The 25,516-nt window shown below is 35.6% G+C and overlaps 1 protein-coding gene across 2 annotated transcripts in view; it reads right to left on the bottom strand.

The window, feature by feature from the left end:
• The window catches only part of LOC128550074 (DNA helicase MCM8-like), a 50,257-nt gene that overhangs the window by 2,341 nt on the left and 22,400 nt on the right, over nt 1-25,516 (bottom strand). For both annotated transcript variants that reach the window (XM_053528140.1, XM_053528141.1), the window contains exons 4-24: nt 23,448-23,530; nt 23,117-23,177; nt 22,658-22,746; nt 21,885-22,041; nt 20,974-21,074; nt 19,644-19,685; nt 17,644-17,729; nt 16,486-16,568; nt 14,994-15,062; nt 12,625-12,802; nt 12,144-12,237; nt 10,834-10,902; nt 10,303-10,380; nt 8,928-9,065; nt 5,498-5,541; nt 5,049-5,135; nt 2,646-2,709; nt 1,915-1,970; nt 1,366-1,396; nt 764-880; nt 169-404 (exon numbers count right to left, since the gene is read on the bottom strand). In XM_053528140.1, the coding sequence (XP_053384115.1) occupies nt 169-404; nt 764-880; nt 1,366-1,396; nt 1,915-1,970; nt 2,646-2,709; nt 5,049-5,135; nt 5,498-5,541; nt 8,928-9,065; nt 10,303-10,380; nt 10,834-10,902; nt 12,144-12,237; nt 12,625-12,802; nt 14,994-15,062; nt 16,486-16,568; nt 17,644-17,729; nt 19,644-19,685; nt 20,974-21,074; nt 21,885-22,041; nt 22,658-22,746; nt 23,117-23,177; nt 23,448-23,530 (1,963 nt within the window). The remainder of the gene's footprint in view (nt 1-168; nt 405-763; nt 881-1,365; nt 1,397-1,914; nt 1,971-2,645; nt 2,710-5,048; nt 5,136-5,497; nt 5,542-8,927; nt 9,066-10,302; nt 10,381-10,833; nt 10,903-12,143; nt 12,238-12,624; nt 12,803-14,993; nt 15,063-16,485; nt 16,569-17,643; nt 17,730-19,643; nt 19,686-20,973; nt 21,075-21,884; nt 22,042-22,657; nt 22,747-23,116; nt 23,178-23,447; nt 23,531-25,516) is intronic.

Genomic DNA, 25,516 nt, shown 5'->3' with positions numbered 1-25,516 from the left:
GTCCATCCAACACAAATTAGTCAATATATCTGGAATCTATTGTCTCAAAGTACAGAATTTTTCCAGGACCACAGGGATAGCTCAGACAATGATACAGAGTGATTACCACGGAGATTTTGACCTTTGGCAAGGCCCTAAATAACAAGACAAGTCCACCAACGCATTTACCTGTACTTCATAATCTCTATTACATCATCTGCATCTTCTTTGGTTGCCACCTCTCGAAGTTCAAGCCTTGCTCGAGCCTCGGTCAGCCTGATCATGGACTCCAGCTGCCGGGTAGTAATTGGGGTACTGTCCTGGGTCTGGTGCTGCTTGCGTAACTCTAGATAGAAATTTTGTATGGCCTTTGCTGCCTCAGGACCAATCTTTGGATGGACATATTTCCTTGCATATCCTACATACTATTATGTAAATCAACATATTATATATAATAAACAGTTCAAAATTATCAAAGTTACATTTTTAATGATTCACCGATATGACATTCAAGTGCTTACTTTGAGCAATAATACTGAGACATAATAAAAACTGTCAATAATTTAGCAACATGTATACCTTTTTCTTTCTTTCAGCTCACTGCAACACAAAATTTCGTTTTTTCAAAGTTAATTCTATATTAATACCCATGTCGAATTTTACAATCCCCCAAAGCCCTACATTTTTTACAACAAAAATACATTTTCCCATCAATAAAATCAATCACTACTACACTCTGACTCTGAACTAATGGATTATTTCTCTAACAACTAATAACACTCACCTTTCTCAGGAGCTGAGCAGGTATTGGATCAAAATGGTGATTTCTGGGTATTTTCAATCTCTCACTTAGCGGTTTATCTGACTCCCAAAGAAGCAAAGACTCATTCATACTCGAGTCCTACAATTTACAGAGAAACTAGATTATGTCCATAGACACAGGTGCCCCCAGTCCTGTCACTTTACATGGTTTCATGATTCTAGGTGAAATATTTATTAACACATATGCAACACAAACTTAAGCATTTTACATGCATTTTTAATTGAGTGAAGGACCATAACTCTGGTCTAGCTGAATGAAATCCTACAAGCAATGAATTTGAACAGGTAACTGAAATTCCATTCATATGAATAAAAATTGATTACTAAAAAGTAGCTCAGAGCCTCAGGCATTAACCAGTGACAAGTAACTTGCTATGTTTTCATTCTCTTCTGTGATTCTTCTATGCAAAAAAAGCGAGATGCAATGATGCCGACGTCTGATGACTTTGGATTACAGTTGTTTTTTTTCTCTTAACATTTGAAGCAGTGATTATCAAAATTCTATTATACTTTACCATATACTTTGCAGTGTTTTAGGTTTACTATCATTCAAAATAAACTTACTGCAGATCTGGAAGTCTTGGAAGCCTGCTTTCTGCAAGATATTCAAAATAGACATAAAAATTGTACAATTTACTTATTCATTTTGTTGGGTTAGAAGTCACAATGATACAATATTAGGTCATATGGCGACTCTCCAGTGCTTAATGGTAGAGGATGATGCCCTGTACCCCTTCGTGCATTATTTCTGGATGGGAGGGCAACTGGGTATCACCACAAACCTTCTGTAAGCAAGCTGGGTGGGTTCTTCATATGAAAAAATTCTACAGCCAAGAGAGGTCTCCAAATTTTGGATATCAGTGACCTCAACCACTCAGCCCATGAGGCCCTTTCAAATGTTTCTAAAGAAAATCTGAAATATATCGGTTTTGAATTATAAACTGCAAAGATGCTTGAATAAATTGCCATCAACTGACTAGAATTACCTGTAGATATATCCTATATTACATATCCAGATTTTTAACAATTTAAATGAATGCTAATTAACATTTACAAATAATATCAAAGACTTAATGTCAGGTTTACAGCATCTAAATAAACACAAAACTGTACCTATTTTGTTTTGAATGAAGTGACATCACATGTTCTGACAGCATACTGTCCATCTCCTTAAATAATAATACATAAAAGATAAACATGGATTTGTGAAAATGAAACAATTTATAAATACCTCTGAGTATAGATGAAAGGTTTTTCACAAACACTGTACAGCGTTAGTTCATTTCAACTTCTGGACAAGTTATGAGAACTGTTCAACACTGAAATGTTACATTCTTTTAAGACAAATTTAATGAACTGTTTAAATGTTAAAACTTAATAAACAGGCTGCAAAAATCCAAACAGAATTTGGTTTGTGTTGTTTAAAACTAAAATATTTAATGGGATTTTATTCAAATGCGGAAGCGACATGAATTTCCAACTATAAACTACCATGGCCTACCTTCTGCTTGGTGTACAAGTGCTCTATGCCTAACCACAAGCTAAGGTTATATAGCAACTTTTACAGCTTTGGAAAAAGATCAACTATGCTTCCCCGAGGAAACTTCAGACAGGCTTGACACAAAGACATTTTATATGCCACCAAAACTGCTTCCTCAAATGAAAAAAATCTGACCCTGGTGTGACTCAAACCAACATTCCTTGCTTCTTTCACTCTGACATTGACTACATTTTTCTAGAAAACAAGCAACATAAAAACCTGCCTATATCATAAAATATCTTTAAAAAAATTCATATCTAAACCAGACAGAAAAAAGTTTTTAGATACAAAATACAATACTTACCTCATCTGGTTTGTCAAGAAGAATGAATACCAAATCAAATCTTGATAACAAAGCTGAACCCATTCTAAAAATATAATAGGCATAAATTTGAAACACAAATTCCTAGCTAGTAAATGTAACCTTTCCATTATTTGGCAGCTGCTGATTACCTTTACAACCATTCTTTGCTTTAAAACATCCTATATTAACAAATTTAAGGTTAAAACTTTGTCAACAAGAGCATCTTAATGTGGAGCAATATACGCCCAAAGGTATGACCTTTGAGCGCTATGTGTGACCTTGACTTTTAAGCGAGCCATCCAAAACATGCGCTCTGCACGTTCTCTCGATGTGATGATCATTTATAACAAGTTTCTTTAAAATCCTTCAAGCAGTTCAAGAGTTACTGAAACAATGAAGACATGAAACAAAGTCATATGAACTTTGACCCCTAAGTGTGACCTTGACCTTGAAGCAAACCAGCCAAAATATGTGCTCTGCATGTCGTCTTGATGTGATGCACTTTTGTGTCAAGTTTCTTCAAAATCCTTCAAAGGGTTCAAGAGTTACAGAGCGGACACAACTTTGCTAACGGACAGATGGATGGATATGTCCCTTCGGGCGTATAAAAATGCAAACTTGCTTGAAGCTAAGGTTTATCTGATCCAATAATTACAACTTAATATTCTGAAAAATTCTTGTGTCTTCATAATATTATTGTAACAGTCTAACATTCTTACCACTGTTTTTACATATGGGCCACATTTCCGCAAGTGTGTTAGTCATTTTATCCTAAACAGGTTTTTAAGGACAATGAAAGCATATAAAATGCTACAATTTCAGGAGCGACAAAAACTGTTTTGTCTATAAAGAGTAAAGCACTGACAGCAGGAAGGATGTATATAGGAAGGATAAAATATTCTCTATACATGTATCTACTCAAAAAACATAAATCATCTCGCGATAGGTCTCACATGACTATGTTACCTCGACTGTAATGGCAGTTGCATGCAGAATTTGCGACTTTTATCTAAAAAAATCATCTTAATAACTGACATTATCATAATAGAGGCAAATCTTTTTTATAAGCAGTATATTTCATTTCTGGAAAACTGACTTCGATGGGTCTGAACACAAGTATAACAAGAGCTGTCCGTAAGACAGCCAATACTTGACTATTCGAATTGTTGTCCCAGAAGCAGGAATATTACCCTAAATGTTAAAATATCTATAGAGTTTCAATCCAGTATCTGCATTATTTTTATAACCCCGAAGACAAGTGAAGTTTCGATTCAATATCTGCATTTGATTTGGAGATAGTAACTTGCTTGCAAAACTTTAACCAGGATTTTCTAAGTCCAAAAGGGGGCATAATTTGCCCAAAAGTTATGGGACTTGACCCAGTGAGGTTGGTAATTGACCTAGAAAAGAAAAAATAAGTTTCACAGCTACATGCCTTTAAGTAATAGCTATATGTACTTGCATGCAAAACTTGAACCAGGATTTTTTAAGTCCAAAAGGGGGCATAATTTTGCCAAAATGCAGGTCAGAGTTATGGGACTTGATGCTATCAACTAGTTTTGTAACCCTGAAGACACATGTGAAGTTTCAATTCAATATAATTTTAGAGGTAGTAACTTGCATGTAAAACTTTAACCAGGATTTTCTAAGTCCAAAAGGGGGCATAATTTGGCGAAAATACATGTCAAGAGTTATGGGATTTGACCAGTGAGGTTGGTAATTGACCTAGAAAAAGAAAAAAAAGTTGCAAAGCTATATGCCTTTAAATGATAGCCATATGTACTTGCATGCAAAACTTTAACCAAGGTGTGACGCTGACGCCAGGGTGAGTAGAATAAATAGTCGAGCTAAAAATCTGCAAAAGCTAAAATTGTACAAGATTTTTACAGCAAAACATTTGAACTTGATGTAGACAATCTCAGTACACTTGGAGTTTGATTAGTCATCAAAAATATGACACATTTTATCTTTTGTTTCACTCAGCAGATTTTGGATAATAAAGCAGTTTTGTGCCTAGGTTCTTTTTATTCTATTTCATTGGGGGTGATCAGGACTTTACAAAGGATCATGGTACACATACAAGAGTATGTGGGTATTTATTCACTTATATTTCATTTGGTAATCTGTAGCTTCTTATCCATTCCTTTTACCTTACATTACTATTAATCTTGACAGAACCATGAGAAAGTTGGTACTTTAGTACTGGTCAATTGTTAAAATATGACCTAGTGACAGGTAATATTACTGGGACATGGATCTGCTTAACAATTCCAGTCAAATGGAACTCCAATAACAGATTTTGAGGTAAAGGATACAGAAATATATTCAGACAGTAACAATTATTTACTTTACAGGGTACTTGTCTAATATTAATTAAGAAAATTTTAATTAACATAAACTTACTTGAGATTTTCAGCAACAGTTTTTGCCTTGTTATAATGACCTCCAACAGGGTTAGCTGCTGCTAATATTGATGTCCTAGCTGGAAGGCTGTAAAAATAGAAACATGAACAGTTCAAAAAGGGAATAACAAGAACACTTTGACATTGGAAATAGTCCTCAGTGCTTAAATAAGGAAAACAATCCGTCATTTCCACCTAGTGTCTATCAAAAGTACTGTACACATCTCAAAATGGAATGTTGATGCAAGAGAAATTTTATTTTCTGAATGAAAATAAGCCATACTACTAAGCTAAGTCTTTCATATCAGTGAGCTATGAAGACAAAAATAACTCACAATAATTCCTAATGCCAGTTACCACAGATTTGTTTACAAGTGTTTTCTATCTGATGGAATTCACGGGCTTTAAAGACCATCAACTTCATGAATCAAAGTCAAAGAGACATCTTACCTACAAACAATCCCAGCTTTTGCAATACTTATACTCTGCTGTTCCTACAAAAAATATATAGTTCTATATTCATTTCTTCTGTTCTGCTGCAGCAAGATTTCTCCATAAGGACTGACCAGAAAATGTTTATAAGTATCCAGTTACAAGATGAATCAACAGAATATACTCTCCTTGAATACAATAAAGTCACAAAGTAACTTCCATTAAGGATGTCATTACTACCAGTACTCAAGATGCTAAAGCTCAGTCCAGTCCAACATTAGAAATAGTGTTGTTTCCCTTCTTGCTGTTGTTGTTTCCCCCAGTAAGGCAGGGATTTTTTGTTCATAAAATTCCTTCTTGTTTAATATATTTCCATTTAACAAACATTCTAAATGTTACATTAATCTGTGCCTTCTACATATCAATAATAACCCCATCTTTCATCTGTGTAATCTTTATAATAAGTTTGATTTAAAAGTAACAACAATGAAGTGAACAAGATCCTTTCAGAATTTGAACTACAAATTCTAACAAGAGGACGATGATGGTCCTGAATCGCTCACCTGTCCCCACATGAACTGAGTGTGATGTCGTTTTTTTCTATTATTTGACATAGTGACCTAGTTTTGAGCTCATGTGACCTAGTTCTGAACTTGACCTAGATATCATCAATATAAAAATTCTGACCAATTTTTATGAAGATCCATTGAAAAATATGGCCCCTAGAGAGGTCACAAGGTTTTGCTATTATTTTACATAATGACCTAGTTTTTAAAGGCATGTGACCCAGTTTTGTACTTGACCTAGATATCATCAAGATGAACATTCTCACTAATTTTCATGAAGATCTCATGAAAAATATGGCCTCTAGAGAGGTCAAAAGGTTTTTCTATGTTTAGACCTAGTGACCTAGTTTTTGACCGCAGTTGACCTGGTTTCAAACTTGACCTAGATATCATCAAAATGAATATTCAGACCAACGTTCATACAGATCCCATGAAAAAATATGGCCTCTAGAGTAGTCAAAATGTTTTTCTATTATTTGACCTACTGACCTAGTTTTGGATGTGACGTGATCCAGTTTTGTACTTGACCTAGATATTATCAAAATAAACATTCTGACCAATTTTCATACAGATCCCATGAAAAATATGACCTCTAGAGAGGTCACAAGGTTTTCTATTTTTTGACCAACTGACCTAGTTTTGGACCGGACGTGACCCAGTTTTGTACTTGACCTAGATATCATCAAGATGAACATTCTGACCAATTTTCATGCAGATCCCATGAAAAATATGACCTCTAGAGAGGTCACAAAGATTTTCTTTTATTTGACCTACTGACCTAGTTTTTGACTGCAGTTGACCCAGTTTTGAACTTGATCTAGATATCATCAAGATGAACATTCTGATCAATTGTCATGCAGATCCCATGAAAAATACGGCCTCTTCAGAGGTCACAAGGTTTTTCTATTATTTGACCTACTGACCAAGTTTTGGACCAGACGTGACCCAGTTTTAAACTTGACCTAGATATTATCAAGATGAACAATCTGACCAATTTTCATGCAGATCCCATGAAAAATATGACTTCTAGAGAGGTCACAAGGCTTTTCTATTATTTGACCTACTGACCTAGTTTTGGACCGGATGTGACCTAGTTTCAAACCTGACCTAGATATCATCAAGATGAACATTCTTACCAATTTTCATGCAGATCCCATGAAAAATATGGCCTCTAGAGAGGTCACAAGGCTTTTCTATTATTTGACCTACTGACCTAGTTTTGGACGGGACGTGACCCAGTTTCGAACTTGACCTAGATATCATCAAGGTGAACATTCTCAACAATTTTCATGAAGATCCTTTGAAAAATATGGCCTCTAGAGAGGTCACAAGGTTTTTCTATTTTTAGACCTACTGACCTAGTATTTGACCGCACGTAACCAAGTTTCGAACTTGACCTAGATATCATCAAGGTGAACAATCTGACCAACTTTCATAAAGATCCCACGAAAAATGTGACCTCTAGAGTGGTCACAAGCAAAAGTTTACGCACGCACGCACGGACGACGGACGCTGCGCGATCACAAAAGCTCACCTTGTCACTATGTGACAGGTGAGCTAAAAACTAATGTTACTTTCGTAACTGTGATAAAATGTTTTGGGTAGAAGCAATTTTTGTGGGTAGGCGGTAAAAGCTGAAGCATCCTGGCACCAGAACAGAAAGAAAATGCCTCTTACATGTTATACCCTACCCCTAGGTATTCTATAAGAACCATGGTCAACGGAAAAATATACTTACCCATTTCAATTTCGCATTTCATACCTAAAACGCGCAGTTCAGTAAATGTGTTTTATTGATATTGAACAAGAGGTAATTTATCTTTCATTGTGTACCTGTCACATTTTTTTCAGTATTTCTTACTTGAAAGAAACAAGGCGTTTATAGTTTTTCAACATTTCACAAAAAACTACATTGAACTTCCCTAGTGAAGTTCTGGTCTAGATTACAAAACCACTCTGATTGGCTGATGTGAAAATGTATGTCAGTCATTCTCTAACTACACGTGTACGTCAATATGTGTATATGCAGCATAAATGTGCAATATGAATGAAGTAAACAGTACAGATGTACACAAATGTATACCTTCAAACTGAAAATCATATATAAGATTAATTTCGTTCATCATTTCAAGTTTTATTGTAAAACTGTGAATATTTTGCATTTTGTTTTTGTTTGGTTACATTTTGCCTAGTAGTAACATGTGCACACTGCTGTGACCTCTAGACCGGATGTTCATTAGGGAAGTTCACGCAAGTTTTTACTGTAACGTGTACGAAAGCATAACATCTGTGGAGCATCTCTGCAATATGAAATATTGAGACAACTGACTGATACAAGATGTAAGATAAATTACCACCTGTTCAATTTGCTGGTTACCCATTCACCAAACTGCGCGTTTTAGGTGAGAAACGTACGATTGAAATGGGTTTGTGCACTTTCCCGTTCATGACCATGGTTCTTATAGAATACCTAGGGGTAGGGTATAACATGTACAGAGGCATTTTCTTTCTGTTCTGGTGCCAGTGTGAAACATGCTATATTTTATTTCAAGCTTGATAATTAAGGTTTTTGAAATTTAGAATACCCATGCAATCAAAATGAAAAAAAAAAACAAAAAAAAAAAACAAGCATAATATATAAACAGAAAATAATACTCTGGAATGTTTCAAAAACAATGGACATAACTAAATTTTGGGTAAGGAATAGTTTTACTATTCTTGCCCTTTGTATGGAATCATCTAAACTTTCAAGGGCAAGCTAGTGGTATCTAACCATAAAATTAATATGGATGCATCTCTTCATTCCTGTAGTAACTTTTGCAATTTTTTTTTTGTATGTGCCAGCTGACAGACTAATACAAAATATTTCAGCAAAGCCCTACCATAGCTTCTAGAAGGGCCTGATGTTGGTTGGACATCTTATCAAACTCGTCTATACAACAACATCCCTGGTCTGCTAGTACAAGAGCACCCGCTTCCAGAGCATAGTCTCCAGACCCACCATCTTTAGACAAAGTCACCTGGGTTGCATATTTCAATAGTAAAGCAAAGGGTCATATCAAATTACTATTTCAATCTATAAAATTAACATGACCTATCAGTCATTTACTAGGCAAGGAATTTTCCAGTTCAATGCATAATGTGACACTGACCCAAAAACAATAAAGGTCATCATTTGACCACATAAAATCTTTCTAAAACATTTGGTCATAGGTCAAGTGTTTTTAGTCTCAGTCACTTTGATACTGTGTTTCTGACGGTTATCTACTGACCATAGACAAATGTTATAAAGTTTGATGGCCCAAAGACAAAGTGTTCTCCAGCTATTGATTGAAGCTATTTTTAGTCCAAAAGTCACTTTTAACTTGACCTTTGACATACTGAACTCCCAAAAATACACAGATCATCTACTGAACACATGGAATCATCCTATGAAATGTGACGGTCCTAGGCAGAAATATTCATGATTTACTAATAGAATCTGTCATCCTGACCTTCACCTTTGTCTAACGCCTGAAGCTTTGGGAGAAATCTTGTTATGATATGTTATTGTAGTTCCATGCATTTTCCAGTTATTGACTGGAAGCTAATTTGTCTCCAGGTCAATGTAACCTACTGACCACAGGTGATTACCCTACAATTTGTTCTCTAGTTACCGATCAGAAACAAGAGTCAGTCTACCAACCTTTGGACAGAAAAGCCATTGGAGGGTAAATGTAATTGAGCCGTGCCATGAGAAAACCAGCATAGAGGGTTTGCGACCAGCATGGATCCAGACCAGCCTGCGCATCCGCGCAGTCTGGTCAGGATCCATGCTGTTTGCTAATAGCTTCTCTAATTGCTATAGGTTTTGAAAGCGAACAGCATGGATCCTGACCAGACTGCGCAGATGCGCAGGCTGGTCTGGATCCATGCTGGTCGCAAACCCACTATGTTGGTTTTCTCGTGGCACGGCTCAATTTCACATAGAATTGACATGTAGTAAGTTTCCTTTTTTCAAGACATTTACAACAATCTATTTTAATTCAGTCTCAACAATTTAAAACTTAACTAAGGCAAACCTAAGTCTATTTTCAGGTTTGTACATATTTCTACATTTTTAATTTTTCAGTAAAAAATATTGAACATATGACTACAGCTAGCCCTAAAATTAAGGTTCTGTTTAAACAGTTATTTTCACCAGTCAAAGTTTAAGAATAATTACTACTAAGCATTTCTGTTATAAATTTTATACAAAACAGTAATTTAATTACTTACAGTCAATCCGGATGTTGTTGTTGTATTACCACACACATATACACTTCTAGGTGCAATGTTTGCTGTGGCTTGTAACATCTTAAAAAAAAAAAAGAAGAGTATAAGACGAGTCTGGTTTCTCATGTCCTAGGAAGAAAGGATAGTAGGGTCGCTATAAAATTTCAAGTATTTAAGCGTTTGTTTTCTTGTAAATATTACATAAGATTTTTCCTCTCCACCTTCTGTAAGCTTAATGTTGGACCTCTTGCAGTGCTGAGATGAATAATTATTCAGAACTCAACAGAACCTTAAAATCAATTATTTAGCCGAACTCTTTTAAATTAAATCACTGAACACTGATCTCCTTATCTAACTTGTTTGTTTCAAAGCAAAGACCAGGGTCCACACAGACTTTTAAGCAAAGATTTCAGGACTTTTTTAGGAATTTTTCCTCATTTTTAATGAATGATTTTTCAAGATTTTACAATAAAGTAGTATCACTCTAAGTTAAACACCCTTAAACTGCTTTTCTGATACATTTCTTTTACATACCTGTGACTTGCCAAGACCAGGATCTCCAACTATAAGCAAATGAGGATCACCTCTAACTGGGATTCTGTTCTGAAAATATGGAAATGGCAAGCAGACTCCATTTAAATAATGAATTTACATGTAATCAATCCTTGAAAACTGAAACAAATGTGAACAGACAGACAAGGAGAAAATGGTCTCCTGCAAATATATGCCCCCTTAAAATTATTCTTTATAATCTTATTCAAGAGGGCCATGATGGCCCTAGATCGCTCACATGAGTTACACTGCTTGCTTGAACAGTTTTGAAAGATTATTATGCAAGGAAAATGTCTGTGAAATTACTCTGAAATAGTACATTTGTAAAATCTTCTTAAAAGGCTAGCAGTTTCTTACAATGATTTTAAAATTGGCCTGCTGTCTCTGACAAAAAGTTTCCAATATATGCATATAGGGAAGAAGTGACCACAGCCGCTGGCAGCCATGTTCATTGATGAATCAAAATAATTTGAACAATCTTGGTAGAGGGTCACACTAGGACTATTTTTGTGAAATTATTTTAAATCGGGCCAGCAGTTTCACACAAGATTGTTAAAGTTTCCACTATAAAAATATAGGGAAAAGTGACCAAGCCCTCTGGCAGCCATGTTTTTTGACAAATCGAAATAATTTGAACAATCTTGGAAGAGGGTCACACAAGGACCACTTGTGTGAAATTATTTCAAAATCAGGCCAGAAGTTTCATACAAGAAGTTTTTAAAATGTCCAATATATACATATAGAGAAAGTGACCACACCCCTAGGAAGTATGACTAGAGGGGCAGATGCCGGATGATCATAATAGCTCACCTTACACCTGTACACTGCCAGCCATACTATCACAGGGAACAAGTGTGAAGTTTCAGTGCATTCCCACAAGTGGATACTAAGATTACAGCCCACATACAACAACAGCTGTCACAGGAGACAGCGCACTCGACTATTTCGATGCTAGATAGTGAAACAGGGCACATCTGAGGAAGCTGGAGCTGTCACTGGAGTGTTTAATTACTCCAATGTGGATGAAAATATTGGACAGTAGCTAATAAGTCTGTGTCTAATGTATTTAGTAATAACAGAGATAGAGAAGTGTACCAAGGGGACATGAATCCCCACCATTTTTGATCCTCAGCAGAACACTGATCAAGTTTGTGAAGTATCAATTCATTCCCATTAGTGGATACTGAGATACCAGCTTACATACAAAACTTAACCAAAAATTGTTGTTGAAAGTTCAGCTAAAAAGCCCCAAATATCCTAATTAAAATTTGAGAACACTTTTCCAAAACTACCTTATCATTTGAGAATTTCTGTGTTCCTCCAAACAATCCCAGCACCAATCCTGCCTTCACAAGTTCATGGCCATAAATACTTGGACATACTGAGCTGAAAACATAGTAATTCCAACTATTGTGAAACATTTCATGCCACTCATCCTTGAAAGACAGACGATTTCCCTTCACTCACAGGTTTTTAAGTTTTAACTGTGTGATTCTGGTTCAACACCATTTTTCAAGAATAGTTCAGTTATCCTCTATGTTGGTACTGTCTTGTTCTCCTCAAGTAACTAAAACTTCCCAATATGAATTAGTGGTGAACAAATGGCAACTGGGTTCAATATTTTACAAGACAACAGATAATTGACACAGCAGTTAAACTAGTGCATAAAATTTAGACCATGCATTCGTAAACACAAAATATTATATCTCTAAATTTGTACACTTAAATACAGTATACACCTGAGATCAGTAAAAGCAATTTTTTCGATCTTACCCAACCAGAAGCCTGAATAACTGTTCCTCACTCTGTATCATCTCTATCCCATATAATTCCTTCATTGTAAAGTCCATAGCAAGACCTTCACTACCAGACTTATTCCCCTTGGTATTGTTGACCGAGTTAGCATGTACATACAACAGAAACATACATTTGTCCTTGTTCTTTCCTCTACCTAAAAACATGCCAATTCATTTTTGATGGGTTTTAACTCACACAGACATAATTTCATATGGCAACCTTCCAGTGGTGGGTGCAGTGTTTCTGGCTTGGGCAGGCACCTGCCTAAAAGCACTGGCATTCCGTAAGCCAGCTGGATGGCTTCCTCACATGAAAGGATTTTACACCCCAAGCAAGGTTTCAAAACTCACAGTAGTGATAGGCAAGTAATTCAAATTCAGCAACCTTAACCTATCGGTCACACAGGCCCCTAAGATGCAGAAAATGAATAAATTATATGTACATTATTACATTTATATTGTTGGTCTCAACTTACAAAAACTTTATTTTAATGGAAGAAATGTTATTTTCTCAAAATTGTACAAAATGTGGAAGGTAAAAAGTGTAGTTCAGCCTTTAAAATGGATAATCTAGAAAAGTGATAAAAGCGGTGAAAAAATATTGAAATTCATGTCAGCAAAGTAAACCGATGCAAAAAAGGAAGAAAAACATAAGCTTCAGGAGACAGAGTGCTCGACGATTTTGATGCCAGAAAGTGAAATTGGGCACATCTGAGGAAGCTGGAGCTGTCACTGGAGTGTTTAATGACTCCAATGTGGATGAAGATATTGGACAATAGTTTAAGTCTGTGTCAAAAGTATTAAGTAATAACAGAGATAGAGATTAAGTGTAAAAAAAAAAAATTGTAAGTCCACACAAAAATCTTTACCAGGTAGAGATTGGTCAAAATACACCTCATAATTGGATGTAGCATGCATGTTGTACTACAGAAAAGTGGTCTCGATTTTTCCCTACGACTAGTAATGAAAGAGTTACAATATAAGCTATTTATAGTAACAACAAAGGGAAGTAATTCTAAAGAAGGGAACTGCGCATGACACTTCATCTCATGATGGTATATAATTGTGCCAAGTTACATCAAAATCCCTCTATGCATGAAGAAGAAATGCTTCGGACAGTCATTCTTGTATCTGACCTTTGGCCTCTAAGTGTGACCTTGACCTTAGACCTAGGGACCTGGTTCTTGCGCATGACACTCCGTCTTGTGGTGGTGAACATTTGTGCCAAGTTATATCAAAATCCCTCCATGCATGAAGAAGAAATGCTCCGGACAAAGTTTTCATTCTTGTATCCTTTGACCTCTAAGGGTGACCTTGACCTTAGACCTAGGGACCTGGTTCTTGCGCATGACACTCCGTCTCATGATGATGAACAATTGTGCCAACTTTCATCAAAATCCCTCTATGCATGAAGAAGATATGCTCCGGACAAAGTTTTCATTCTTGTATCCTTTGACCTCTAAGTGTGACCTTGACCTTAGACCTAGGGACCTGGTTCTTGCGCATGACACTCCGTCTCATGATGATAAACAATTGTGCCAACTTTCATCAAAATCCCTCTATGCATGAAGAAGATATGCTCCGGACAAAGTCATACTTGAATTTGACCTTTGACCTCTAAGTGTGACCTTGACCTTAGACCTAGGGACCTGGTTCTTGTGCATGACACTCCATCTCATGATGGTGAACAACTGTGCCAAGTTTCATCAAAATCCCTCCATGCATGTAGAAGATATGCTCCGGACAAGGTCTGTGGAGCTCCCCGCCCGCTCGCCCGCCCATCCGCCCGCCAGGGGCGTTCCCATAATACATCCCGTTTTTCAAACGGGCGTATAAAAAACACTGAAGTACTGGGAGAAATTTGAATCAAATCTATTTCATAAAAACTGAGATAGAGCAAAAGTGCATTAAAACTTGAATCTGAAATTCTAAGTAAAAAGAAAGCATAACTCATAATATATTGGTGCCAGCATTATGGATCTTGTGTCATATGGTATGGGTGATAATGTGTGTGTGTGTGTTTGGGTTTAACGTCTTTTTCAACAATTTTTCAGTCATATAAACGACGGTGTCTACTTGTAGTGATAATGTGGAACAACCACTAAAAGCTTGAATCAAATCCAATTAGTAACAACAGAGATACGGTGAAAAAGCATCAAAATTAAACTGAAATTCTAATAGGGGGGGCATAATTCATGAAATATTGGTGCAAGAGTTATGGCCCTTGTGTCATATGCTGATGCAGAACAACTATTTTAAGTTTGAATCAAGTCCATTTATTACTAGTCAGGTTTTTTATATCAACAATTATAAACATAAAACTATTGGATATTTAACTACTGTTACCTTCATCAACACTGTTGACTTTGACCACCCCCGATACTGTCACTATGTCCCCTGGTACACAACTGTCCACTGTAAGAAACACAAGCATGCCGATTATTACTTTAAATCAGGTAGTTACTACAATATGAATAAGAGCTGTTAAAAGTACAGTGCACTTAACTGTTTGAAAATGTTAACCAAGATATTATCATTATATGATATTAGTAAGTGTGAGAAATGTAAAACAAAATATGTTGAAGTGAGGATTACCAGTGTGTGATGGGGGAAGTAGGTACTAGGGATACTATGAACCCATACCAGACGCAAGTAGTTGCGAGAAATGTTAATATTTTTTTTGGAAGGTAGGTGACCTGTGTGATACTAAGAAACCAGAAGAGATTAATAATGATATAAGTATGGGGGTAAGGGTCGGAAATGGGGGTAACAGGGATATCGATACTAAGAAATATGAGATATAAGTGAAATTCAGAAGGGTGTGATAAAACTTTTGATACTATTACACAATCTGACCCCACTGACTTTGACCTTTGATGTATCTGACCTAAGCCAAAATATGTCTGCCCTTTAAGGCCTTACTAAGGTCAATCCATAAGTGAAACTTGATAATTATAGGGGCTACTGTTGACAAGATGTAGTAAAATTAAGAAGCCATAAAACTTTAACCAGCACTATTAAAACAATTGAACCAAATGACCTTGACCTTCAGAATAACTAACCTATAACTATTAGACGTTTGCTCCAAACCAAAACCAACCATCATGTGAAGTTTGTTAACAGGTGCTGTAGTTCAGAAGATATAGTGAACATAAAACTTTATTCTGAATAAAATGGTGACACTGCCGCCCCATAGCTGAGCTAAAAACAATAGTGCCCAACTGTCACAAAATATGCCAAGATAACATACCCATAAATACCATAACCAAGTTTGGTGAAAACTGGATAAGAACTGCTCAAGACATGCAACGGAAAACTTTTGTGGATGAAACCTACCCTCCCATGTCTCATTCCATGGGTGTATTCTAAATCTTGACCATTTAAATAGTAACTAATGTCACAATATTTTCTTTACATTTCTTTAAGATATTCATCTATTTTCTTAAACTGTTAACCTTAAACCTGCTGGTGGCAAGTGATTCTGTCTTTGCAACCACTGCAGAACAAGATCAGCCTGCACCTGATCATGGTCTGCTCTGTTTGCTATTCAGTCAGTAAATTTTTATTGAACACCCCTTTGAATAATAAATGGTACTGCCCAAATTGAATGATAGACTGGTCCATTATAGAAATTTAGCAGGGTAAAGGTTAAAAGACTTGAAAATATTACTCAAATATTCATGCAGCATTTTTTTAGTAACATTTTAAATGCACCTACATATTTCATACCCATTTGAAATTAAATTTCAAAAATACATAAAACCTTTTTTGTCGGTAGAACTATTTGACAATGTATTTGTGTAGCCACTGAAACAAGAACTAGAAGGAGGTTACATACCCAAGTCATGTGTAAGTTCACAGTCAATTGTCCGAGGTATTCTACCTGCCTCTTTCTGATCTTCACCCATTATTTCCTGTATTCTAGAAAACAAAAATTGTTAAGATTTCTTTAAGCCTATTATTTCTTGAATTCTAGAAAACAGAAATTGCTGAATTTCTTTTCACAAATTACTCCTTGAATTTTAGAAAACAAATTTATTTTTTCACCATTTCTATGGTTAAAGCGTACATTTAAACTTTCACATGAAAAAGAAATAATTTCATCAATGTTTAAGTTATTGTCAGTCAATTTGTTTGTCTGGATGGGTCTCAAGTCACACCAACACCATTTAAGGTTATATATGACTTTCTAGCTTTCAGTGGAGGTGCCCCTCAAACCATTATTTTAGGCATGCGTGGACAGGTGGTTATAACTACTGACCTTCTGAAAGCTAGCTTATTGGCTCAGTGTTTTGGTGAAATTTTGCCTAATTGTATACAGCATATAGTGTAAACACTGTAAAATACGACAAATGAAAAGCCATAACTTCGCTGAAAATCATTAAAGCCGAAAATGCTGATAATATGCATAGCAAGACCTGGCACTGATCATTTCTGTAATGTTTTGTGGAAATCTGCCCTATCATGTAAGAGGTCACTAAAGCATCATAAAATTGGATGAATCAAGGGCCATGACTTTGTTGAAAAACAACAAACTAAAACATGCCGACGATATGCACAACGAGGCTTGGCAATGATCACTTTTGTAAAGTTTGTTATAAATCATCCTGATGGTATCTGAGCAGATGCCCGGGCTAAAACTCCACTGAACCGAAACATGCCAACAATATTAACAATGAGGCTCGGTACTGATAATTCTTGTAAGGTTTGGTGGAAATCTGCCAATTGATATAAGACATCATAAAATTTGACCAATCAAGAGCCATAACTCCGCTGAAAATCATAAATCCAAAAAAATGCTGACAACATGCACAACTAGGCTTGACAATGATCACTCCCATGAAGTTTGGTGTAAATCAGCCTGGTGGTGCCACAGGGTTGCATGGACAAACTTTGTGACAGATAGACAGACATATGGTCAGACTGACAGCACTAAATCAATATGTCTCCCTCTCAATATGTGGAAGACACAATGATAAATATCTAACAAAAGAACCTAATATTTTGCCAGTCAATGGTCTCTGTAAGGTTTGAACTTCTCTGAGGCTGAAACACCTTCCCCCTACAATCAGCTGATGAACACTGAAAACATACCATACATTTTTGCCGTCAATACCATGGATTGGGTACTATTCGTTACAGGTTTATTTCTGCAATTTTTTTGCAATAACAGCATCATGTGAATTCAAAACTTATGAATATGAACCAAAAGATAGAACAACAAGAAACGCGGCAATGCCACGAAACCAGGTTTTCAACACTTTTCATAAGAATAAACAAGAGTGCCAGAATGTCACAATATACGCCCGTCACAGCAAATTTCTTTACTCTAGCACCTGTATTTGCAGATGTAATTTTAATTTTGTGGTTGTTTATTATTGTAATTCTTTTGTTTTTCTAAGTCCACAAAAAAAATCCTTACCAGGCAGAGATACCTTAAAATACACCTAAAATTAGAAAGTAACAACTATGTTGTACCACAGAAAAGTGGTCTTGGTTTTTCCCTACGGTCAATTATAAAAAAAGTTACAATATAACTTATTTATAGTAACAACTAAGGGAAGTTAATCTTAAAAAAAAAAAAAAATGCAAAAAGAAAAATTGTAAGTCCACACAGAAATCCTTATCACGTAGAGTCAAAATACACCTCAAAATTGGATGTAACATGCATGTTGTACTACGGAAAAGTGGTCTCGATTTTTCCCTACGTCTAGTAATGAAAAAGTTACAATATAAGCTATTTATAGTAACAACAAAGGGAAGTAATTCTAAAGAAGGGAACTGCGCAAGACACTTCGTCTCATGATGGTGTATAATTGTGCCAAGTTACATCAAAATCCCTCTATGCATGAAGAAGATATGCTCCGGACAAAGTTTTCATTCTTGTATCCTTTGACCTCTAAGTGTGACCTTGACCTTAGACCTAGGGACCTGGTTCTTGTGCATGACACTCCGTCTCATGATGGTGAACAATTGTGCCAACTTTCATCAAAATCCCTCCATGCATGTAGAAGATATGCTAACCCTAACCCTAACCTAACCCTAACCCTAACCCTATTTTTAGTAACAATGACCTTGACCTTGATCCCAGAAACCCCAAAATCAATCCCAAGCTACAACTTTATATAAGTTTTCTATACACCAAGTTTCATCATGATAGCTCATTCCTAAGTTAAGTTATTGACCGGAAACCCTTTTTCTATTTTAAGTAACAGTGACCTTGACCTTGACCCCAGAAACCCCAAAATCAATCCCAGCCTTTGTCTTGATATAAGCTACATACATACAAAGTTTTATTCAAATATCTTTACTGAAACAAAAGTTATTGACCGGAAACCCTTTTTCTATTTTTAGTAACAGTGACCTTGACCTTGACCCCAGAAACCCCAAAATCAATCCCAGCCTTTGTCTTGATATAAGCTACATACATACCAAGTTTTATTCAAATATCTTTACCGAAACAAAAGTTACTGACCGGAAACCCTTTTTCTATTTTTAGTAACAGTGACCTTGACCTCAGAAACCCCAAAATCAATCCCAGCCTTTGTCTTGATATAAGCTACATACATACCAAGTTTTATTCAAATATCTTTACCGAAACAAAAGTTATTGACCGGAAACACCAGTTTGACGCCGCCGCCCGCCCGACCGACCGACATCTACCCCAATCTAATAACTCAGGTTTTCGTTGAAAACCTGGTTAATAAGCTTGAATTCTCTACTACGCAAACAAGTCTGTTGCTTTTCAAGTCTACAGTAAGAATTTCTGCCATCCACGACCTTAGGTTTTAGTACATGCTCAGACAATCTTTTACTTTGCTTTTGTCATTAAAATATATCAGTGTATTTCTGACACATCAAATTTAACATTTCAAAACTGAAAATTCCTAAAATTAATGCCGAAACATTTTTCGATGTCATTTTCTAAATGGCCACAGATTTATACTAGAGTTCACAATTGAATAATTACTTTTCTGTGTCATTAGAATTACTTACGGATGTTGGAAGGACATATTTCCCATCTGGCAAATTTATAGTCTGCAAATGAAAAACATAATACGCATTAAGGCAAGTTTTACAGAAATATATACTGGAACGAGACAGTAATCATTGTTCATAAAATTCAGGGCTGGACACATTGTTTGAAAGCAACTTGTCTTGCAGGACTGCTGCCAAGAATTTTCACTTGTCCTGCTTCAGTTTGTACTTGTCCTCCAATTCACTAAAGAAAAACTACTTTAACAGCTTTTGTTTTAAAATCCATTAAAAACTGTACATACTGGAATTGTCTACCTATTGCGATCATAAAGTGGTACTGTAACAGAGCGGGACAGATTCTGGAGTTGCGAATAACAAATTAACTTTCGTTTTAGATCTTTTGCACAGCTACACTAAAATTGGATTTTTAAAAAATATTTTTGGAATAAAATTGCACTCTTCCTGAAAACAAGTGCAATAGCAAGTTCCACTCCCCTGAGTACATTTCTACTCGTATATACAAGTGGACGAGTGTATTTATCGAGCCCTGTCATGGTTCGTACAGAACTTTCAAAACAAAATTCAAGTACTTTTCCCCATTTTCAAGGACTACAAAATCGCATTCATTTCTTTTACTCATGAAGTATTCTGTCGATTTTCTACAATAAACACCGCGACAATAACCTGGAAATGACCTTCAATTCAGCACCGATAAAATTTCACGTTGTGATAATTGCGTTTAGAGTACTAAAACCCGTCCCGGTACCGTACTATCATTTACTCGTCGGTAAGCCCTGTCGAAGATACTATCATTTACTCTTCGGTAAGCCCGGTCTGTCAATCGTTCGTCTTTTTTTCGATATTTTGGTCTGATCTGTTATTTTTTCTGATTTTCTATTCGCAGAACATCAATTCAAGGACAATTTATCAAAATTTACTCGTTTTTTTCAAAATTCAAGTACTTTTCAAGGAGTTTTTGGCAGTTTCAAATTCAAGTACTTTTCAAGTACTAGGCATCAAATTCAAGTATTTTTCAAGACCTGTGCGAACCATGCCTGTTAATAAACTGTAATATTTAGTCAAATGTGCACTTACATTGTACCAGAAAATGAGATCAGTAATGTTTGAGATAAAACTGAACCTTCCTACACTGTGTGACACAGGATACCTCAAGGCTGAAGTATTTACATCACTTCAGTGTGAATATTTATAATCACCACCTATGCCAAATTAAAAGTCAAAACCTTGAATGGTTTTTCACTTATAATTCTAACAGGAAATATGATGGACAGATGGACAAACAGATGGATGCATGCATCATGGTATAAGAAGTATATTTCCTACTTACCTGCACACTAGAACAATTGTTACATTCAAAAGCCAGGACTGTACATAATGGTTTGATATTGCTCACTCTGACAACAGTGCCTTTCACAGAGACAAACTTGCCTGAAAATGTATGAGAAGGCACATACATAACCTTGTAAAGTTCATTCAGCGCAGTTTCATTTTACAGTAAAACGCTGTAAGCTAAAGCACTCAGGCTCACTAGAGCAATTCATGTGATCCAGTTCCTTTTCCTTCTATTTTCTATAATAAACAAGAGCTGCTTTTGAGAAAAGTGTCTCCCACAACTGCCTAATCATCTAAATAGTAAGTATATACTGTTTACTCACTACAAATATACCACTGAAGAGTAAAAAGGCTGATTTTGAGTAATTCAAAGGCCATAATTCTGAAGTGCCTATGCTGATTTGGCTACTAATCTAACTTGGACTCCTATACTACTCATGTACTACCAGAGCATATGCACATTCATAAACCCTATACTACTAGAGCGCATGCACATTCCTGGAGCCAAAAGGAACCCTACACTACTCATGAGAGTAGTATAGGGTTCCTTTTGGCTCCAGGAATGCGCCTAAAATCTGAGCGTTTTTCGGTAATTCAAGGGCCATAATTTGGCCAAAATACATGCCAAGAGAACATAGCCTCTGGTGTCCTCCAGCGATCTGTGCTTTACTGTAACAGAATTCCTTTAATGAAGTGTGGTCAGTGAAACAACCAGTATGAGAATTTTTTAACAGTATAACAGTTCTCTACAGGATTAGATTGCCATGAAATCGTTTATTTTCATTCTTATCCTTTAACCTTGAAATACCTAGCATAACAATCTGCCTTTAGCCTTGAAAACCTACCATATAGATGATCTATAACCTTAGAATACCTACAAATGGCCTTTAACCTTGAAATACCTACCATAATAGTTGGCCTTTAAACTTTTTAGAGGTACAGGTGTTCCGTAGTTGAGTATTCGTGCATGTATGATGGACACATAATAATCTTCAGGTGTAATTTCTGTACCGTTCTCCACCGCAGCATCTCTAGCTTCCCTCAGTCTCTTGTGACTTACGTGCTGAAATTTTCTCAGGTCATTGTTTTTTCTGAGATTTTTATATCTAATGCTAACTTCATATATATTCAATTAGGTCTATTACAAACATATTTAATGAGATTTTACAAACTGGATATTACATTGCACAAAATTTGACAATTAACATAATTATTTTTGGATTATTCCTATCCTAATTATCTTTACTATGGACATCTGATGAAGATGTAGCACTCTACACTCCTATTGTGAAAACGTGTGGAAGCTTATAAATGAAATATATGCCGAACAGGTGTAGAACACTATCCTGTCTATAGAAACAGTTACTGTTCTTACAGCCTTAAATCTTGTCTCAAATATATCCCATATCCTCTTCAGTTGGCATCATTAAATTGAATCTAAAGTACTTTAGTTTGTACAAAAAAAAAAAAACAATATGCAAAAATATAGCACTAATGTTGTAAAATTAGAAACATTTGTGAGAACTTTTGCGTATCTGGCATTCTTACTATTTCTTTAAAAAATGTGAACCGTTTTTGTGGGAAAAAATTACAGTTTAAGCAAATATTAAATCTCAGATTTAATGAATGTGTTGCAATACAAAAATATTTTATATTATAATAACACAAGTTACACCTACCTGATGCATAGCTAACCCCATACATGCGAGCACTTTCTGTGGCATATCCTTTAGTTCTGTTTGTAGATCTGGTAAGCTCTCACTCACACCTATATAAAATTACTATATACTATAAAACTTCATTACCCAGAGCAGCCACCCTCTTGAAAGTGACTTGGAGCACTAATGTCAGTCAATGTTGAAATGTAAAGTTTTGTACAATTTAAATGTGGGGAATTAAAATAAAAACTAGATTTGTTTTATCAAATGAAATATACCTTTTTCACTGTCTCTAACATTGTTGTTGAAATACAATGATTCCTAATTTTAGTCATTTAGAATCATACTTTTTCTTAAGTTAATTTGAGAAAATACCTGTACTTCAAGTAATATTAGCATTTTAATACTCTTAATTTATTCATCTATTTTGCCATATTAATACATGTACCATTTACAGACAGAGACAAATCACAGTATTACCTTGATCTGAGATTAATTCTTTGTAATCAACAATAAAACTTCCCTTCAGTTCTATGTCATCCTAAAAAAGTTAAAAATATAGCACTTTGGTATTCGAATCAAAGCAATAATTACTGTATTTTGAATACTGAACAACGATAAAAGAATCAATAATTATATATGGCATCAATATTTCAATAAGTTTTGCTAGTATTTATTATTATTTACAAAAATCCTTTACACTTTTAATAGCTTCATTTATTTACATTTTAAAATGATGTATTACTATTCAAAATACTTTTAAATATGACACATTAGTCAGTATGTATCACAAATATCATGCAAGGCTCACCAAATTGTATGTCTGTAACCAACTAAGGAAGTATTTCTCAAACACATGTATCTTCTGGACTGCTGGCGAATGGTCACTGTATACTGAAAGACATTTACCATATTGTTTAATTAAGCCTCAAGGTAGTTCTGCCTGTCTGAAACAACAACTGTTTTACAACGTAGAATTTAATCAAACCTTATTATTCAAAGCATCATTATTATAACATCAGATGTAAATTCAATCAATAAATGACAGGATTATGTGCTTGATTTTTGTTTAATAGACAAATACTGGTCCTCCGGTTATTTTTCACAATGGACTTCTAAAAGAAAATCACACTTGTGCTTAGAAAAAGTTAAACAATGTAGATTTAAATGAAAATTTTCACAGATTTACCTACTTTTAATCACATAACCAAACAAGTGAATGAAGTATTGCCATGCAATACAAAGTCCCCTACTGGAAGGCACCTAATTTTCTCTACTGCAGTATATAACATAATGTACTGATATCTGTCAATGATGTATCAACAATATTGTACTATATATACAATATGTTATAACAACACACTTGGATTACAAGAGCTCGTCGAACACGAAATGTTCCCCTTAATGCATTCAGTAATTGCACAAGGAACAGAAATTATATGCTCACTGTAAACAAAAGTTCTACCATTCTGGTTTAAACTGACCTTGACCTTTAACCTATTAACCTAACAAGAGATTACAGATTGATCTTGGCGCCATCCACTGAGCCATTTTTGAATGTTTCAAGACTAGCTCAAGGTCAAAATCATGGTCAAATTTCATTTAGGTATAAAACAATGTGTATGTGGTCCAAAATTGAAAGCGGTGGCTTGAGAAATGTGAAAGCAGGTCACTAGATCAATTTCAAGGTAATGTTCGTTTCGGTAGACAGAACTATGCATGTGCTTCAAATTTGGAGGCTGTAGCTTGAGAAATGTGAAAGTAGGTCACTAGGTCAAAATCAAGGTCAGATTCCATTTCGGAACACAAAACTATGCAAGTGGTCCAAATTTGAAGCCTGTACCTTCAGAAATGTGAAAGTAGGTCACTAGGTCAATCTCAAGATCAAAGTTCATTTCAGTACACAAAACTATGCTTGTGGTTCAAATTTGAAGGCTGTAGCTTGAGAAATGTGAAAGTAGGTCACTAGGTCAAAATCAAGGTCAAATTCTTGAGAAATGTGAAAGTAGGTCACTAGGTCAAAATCAAGGTCAAATTTTATTTTGGAACAAAAAACTATGCATGTGGTCCAAATTTGAAGCCTGTACCTTCAAAAATGTGAAAGTAGGTCACTAGGTCAATAACAAGGTCAAAGTTTTTTTCAGTACACAAACCTATTCATGTGATCCAAATTTGAAGGCTGTAGGTACAGAAATGTGAAAGTAGGTCACTAGGTCAAGATCAAGGTCAACTCATGTCAAGGTTCATCTTGCCACTCAAAACTATACATGTGGTCCAAATTTGAATGATGTAAGTTATGGACATGAAGATTCTAAGTTTTTCCCTGTATAAGTCTATATGAACCATATGATCTCTGGGGCGGGGCCATATTTGACCCGAGAGGGATAACTTGAACAAACCACTGAACTTGGTAGAGAACCACTAAATGATGCTACATTACAAATTACCAAAGCCATAGTCTTTGTGGTTTGGACAAGAAGATTTTCAAAGTTTTTCCCTATATAAGTATATGTAAACCATGTGACCCCCAGGGCGGAGCCATATTTGACCCTAGGGGAATAATTTGAACAATCTTAGTAGAGGACCACTAGATGATGTCATATACAAAATATCAAAGCCCTAGGCCCTGTGGTTTTGGACAAGAGGTTTTTCAAAGTTTTTTCCTATATAAGTCTATAAAAACCATGTGACCCTAGGGGTGGGGCCATATTTGACCCCAGGGAAATAATCTGAACAATCTTGGTAGAGAACCACTAGATTTTGCTACATACCAAATATCAAAGCCCTAGGCCCTATGGTTTTGGACAAGATCAGAAACCATTTAACTGTTCCTGGCCAATGTAACCTTGACCTATGACCTAATGACCTCAAAATCAATAG

Source organism: Mercenaria mercenaria, chromosome 17 (assembly GCF_021730395.1).
Source record: "Mercenaria mercenaria strain notata chromosome 17, MADL_Memer_1, whole genome shotgun sequence".
Taxonomy (NCBI): domain Eukaryota; kingdom Metazoa; phylum Mollusca; class Bivalvia; order Venerida; family Veneridae; genus Mercenaria; species Mercenaria mercenaria.
The sequence above is the reverse complement of the archived record's forward strand: the minus strand, read 5'-3'. Positions and strand labels throughout refer to the sequence as shown.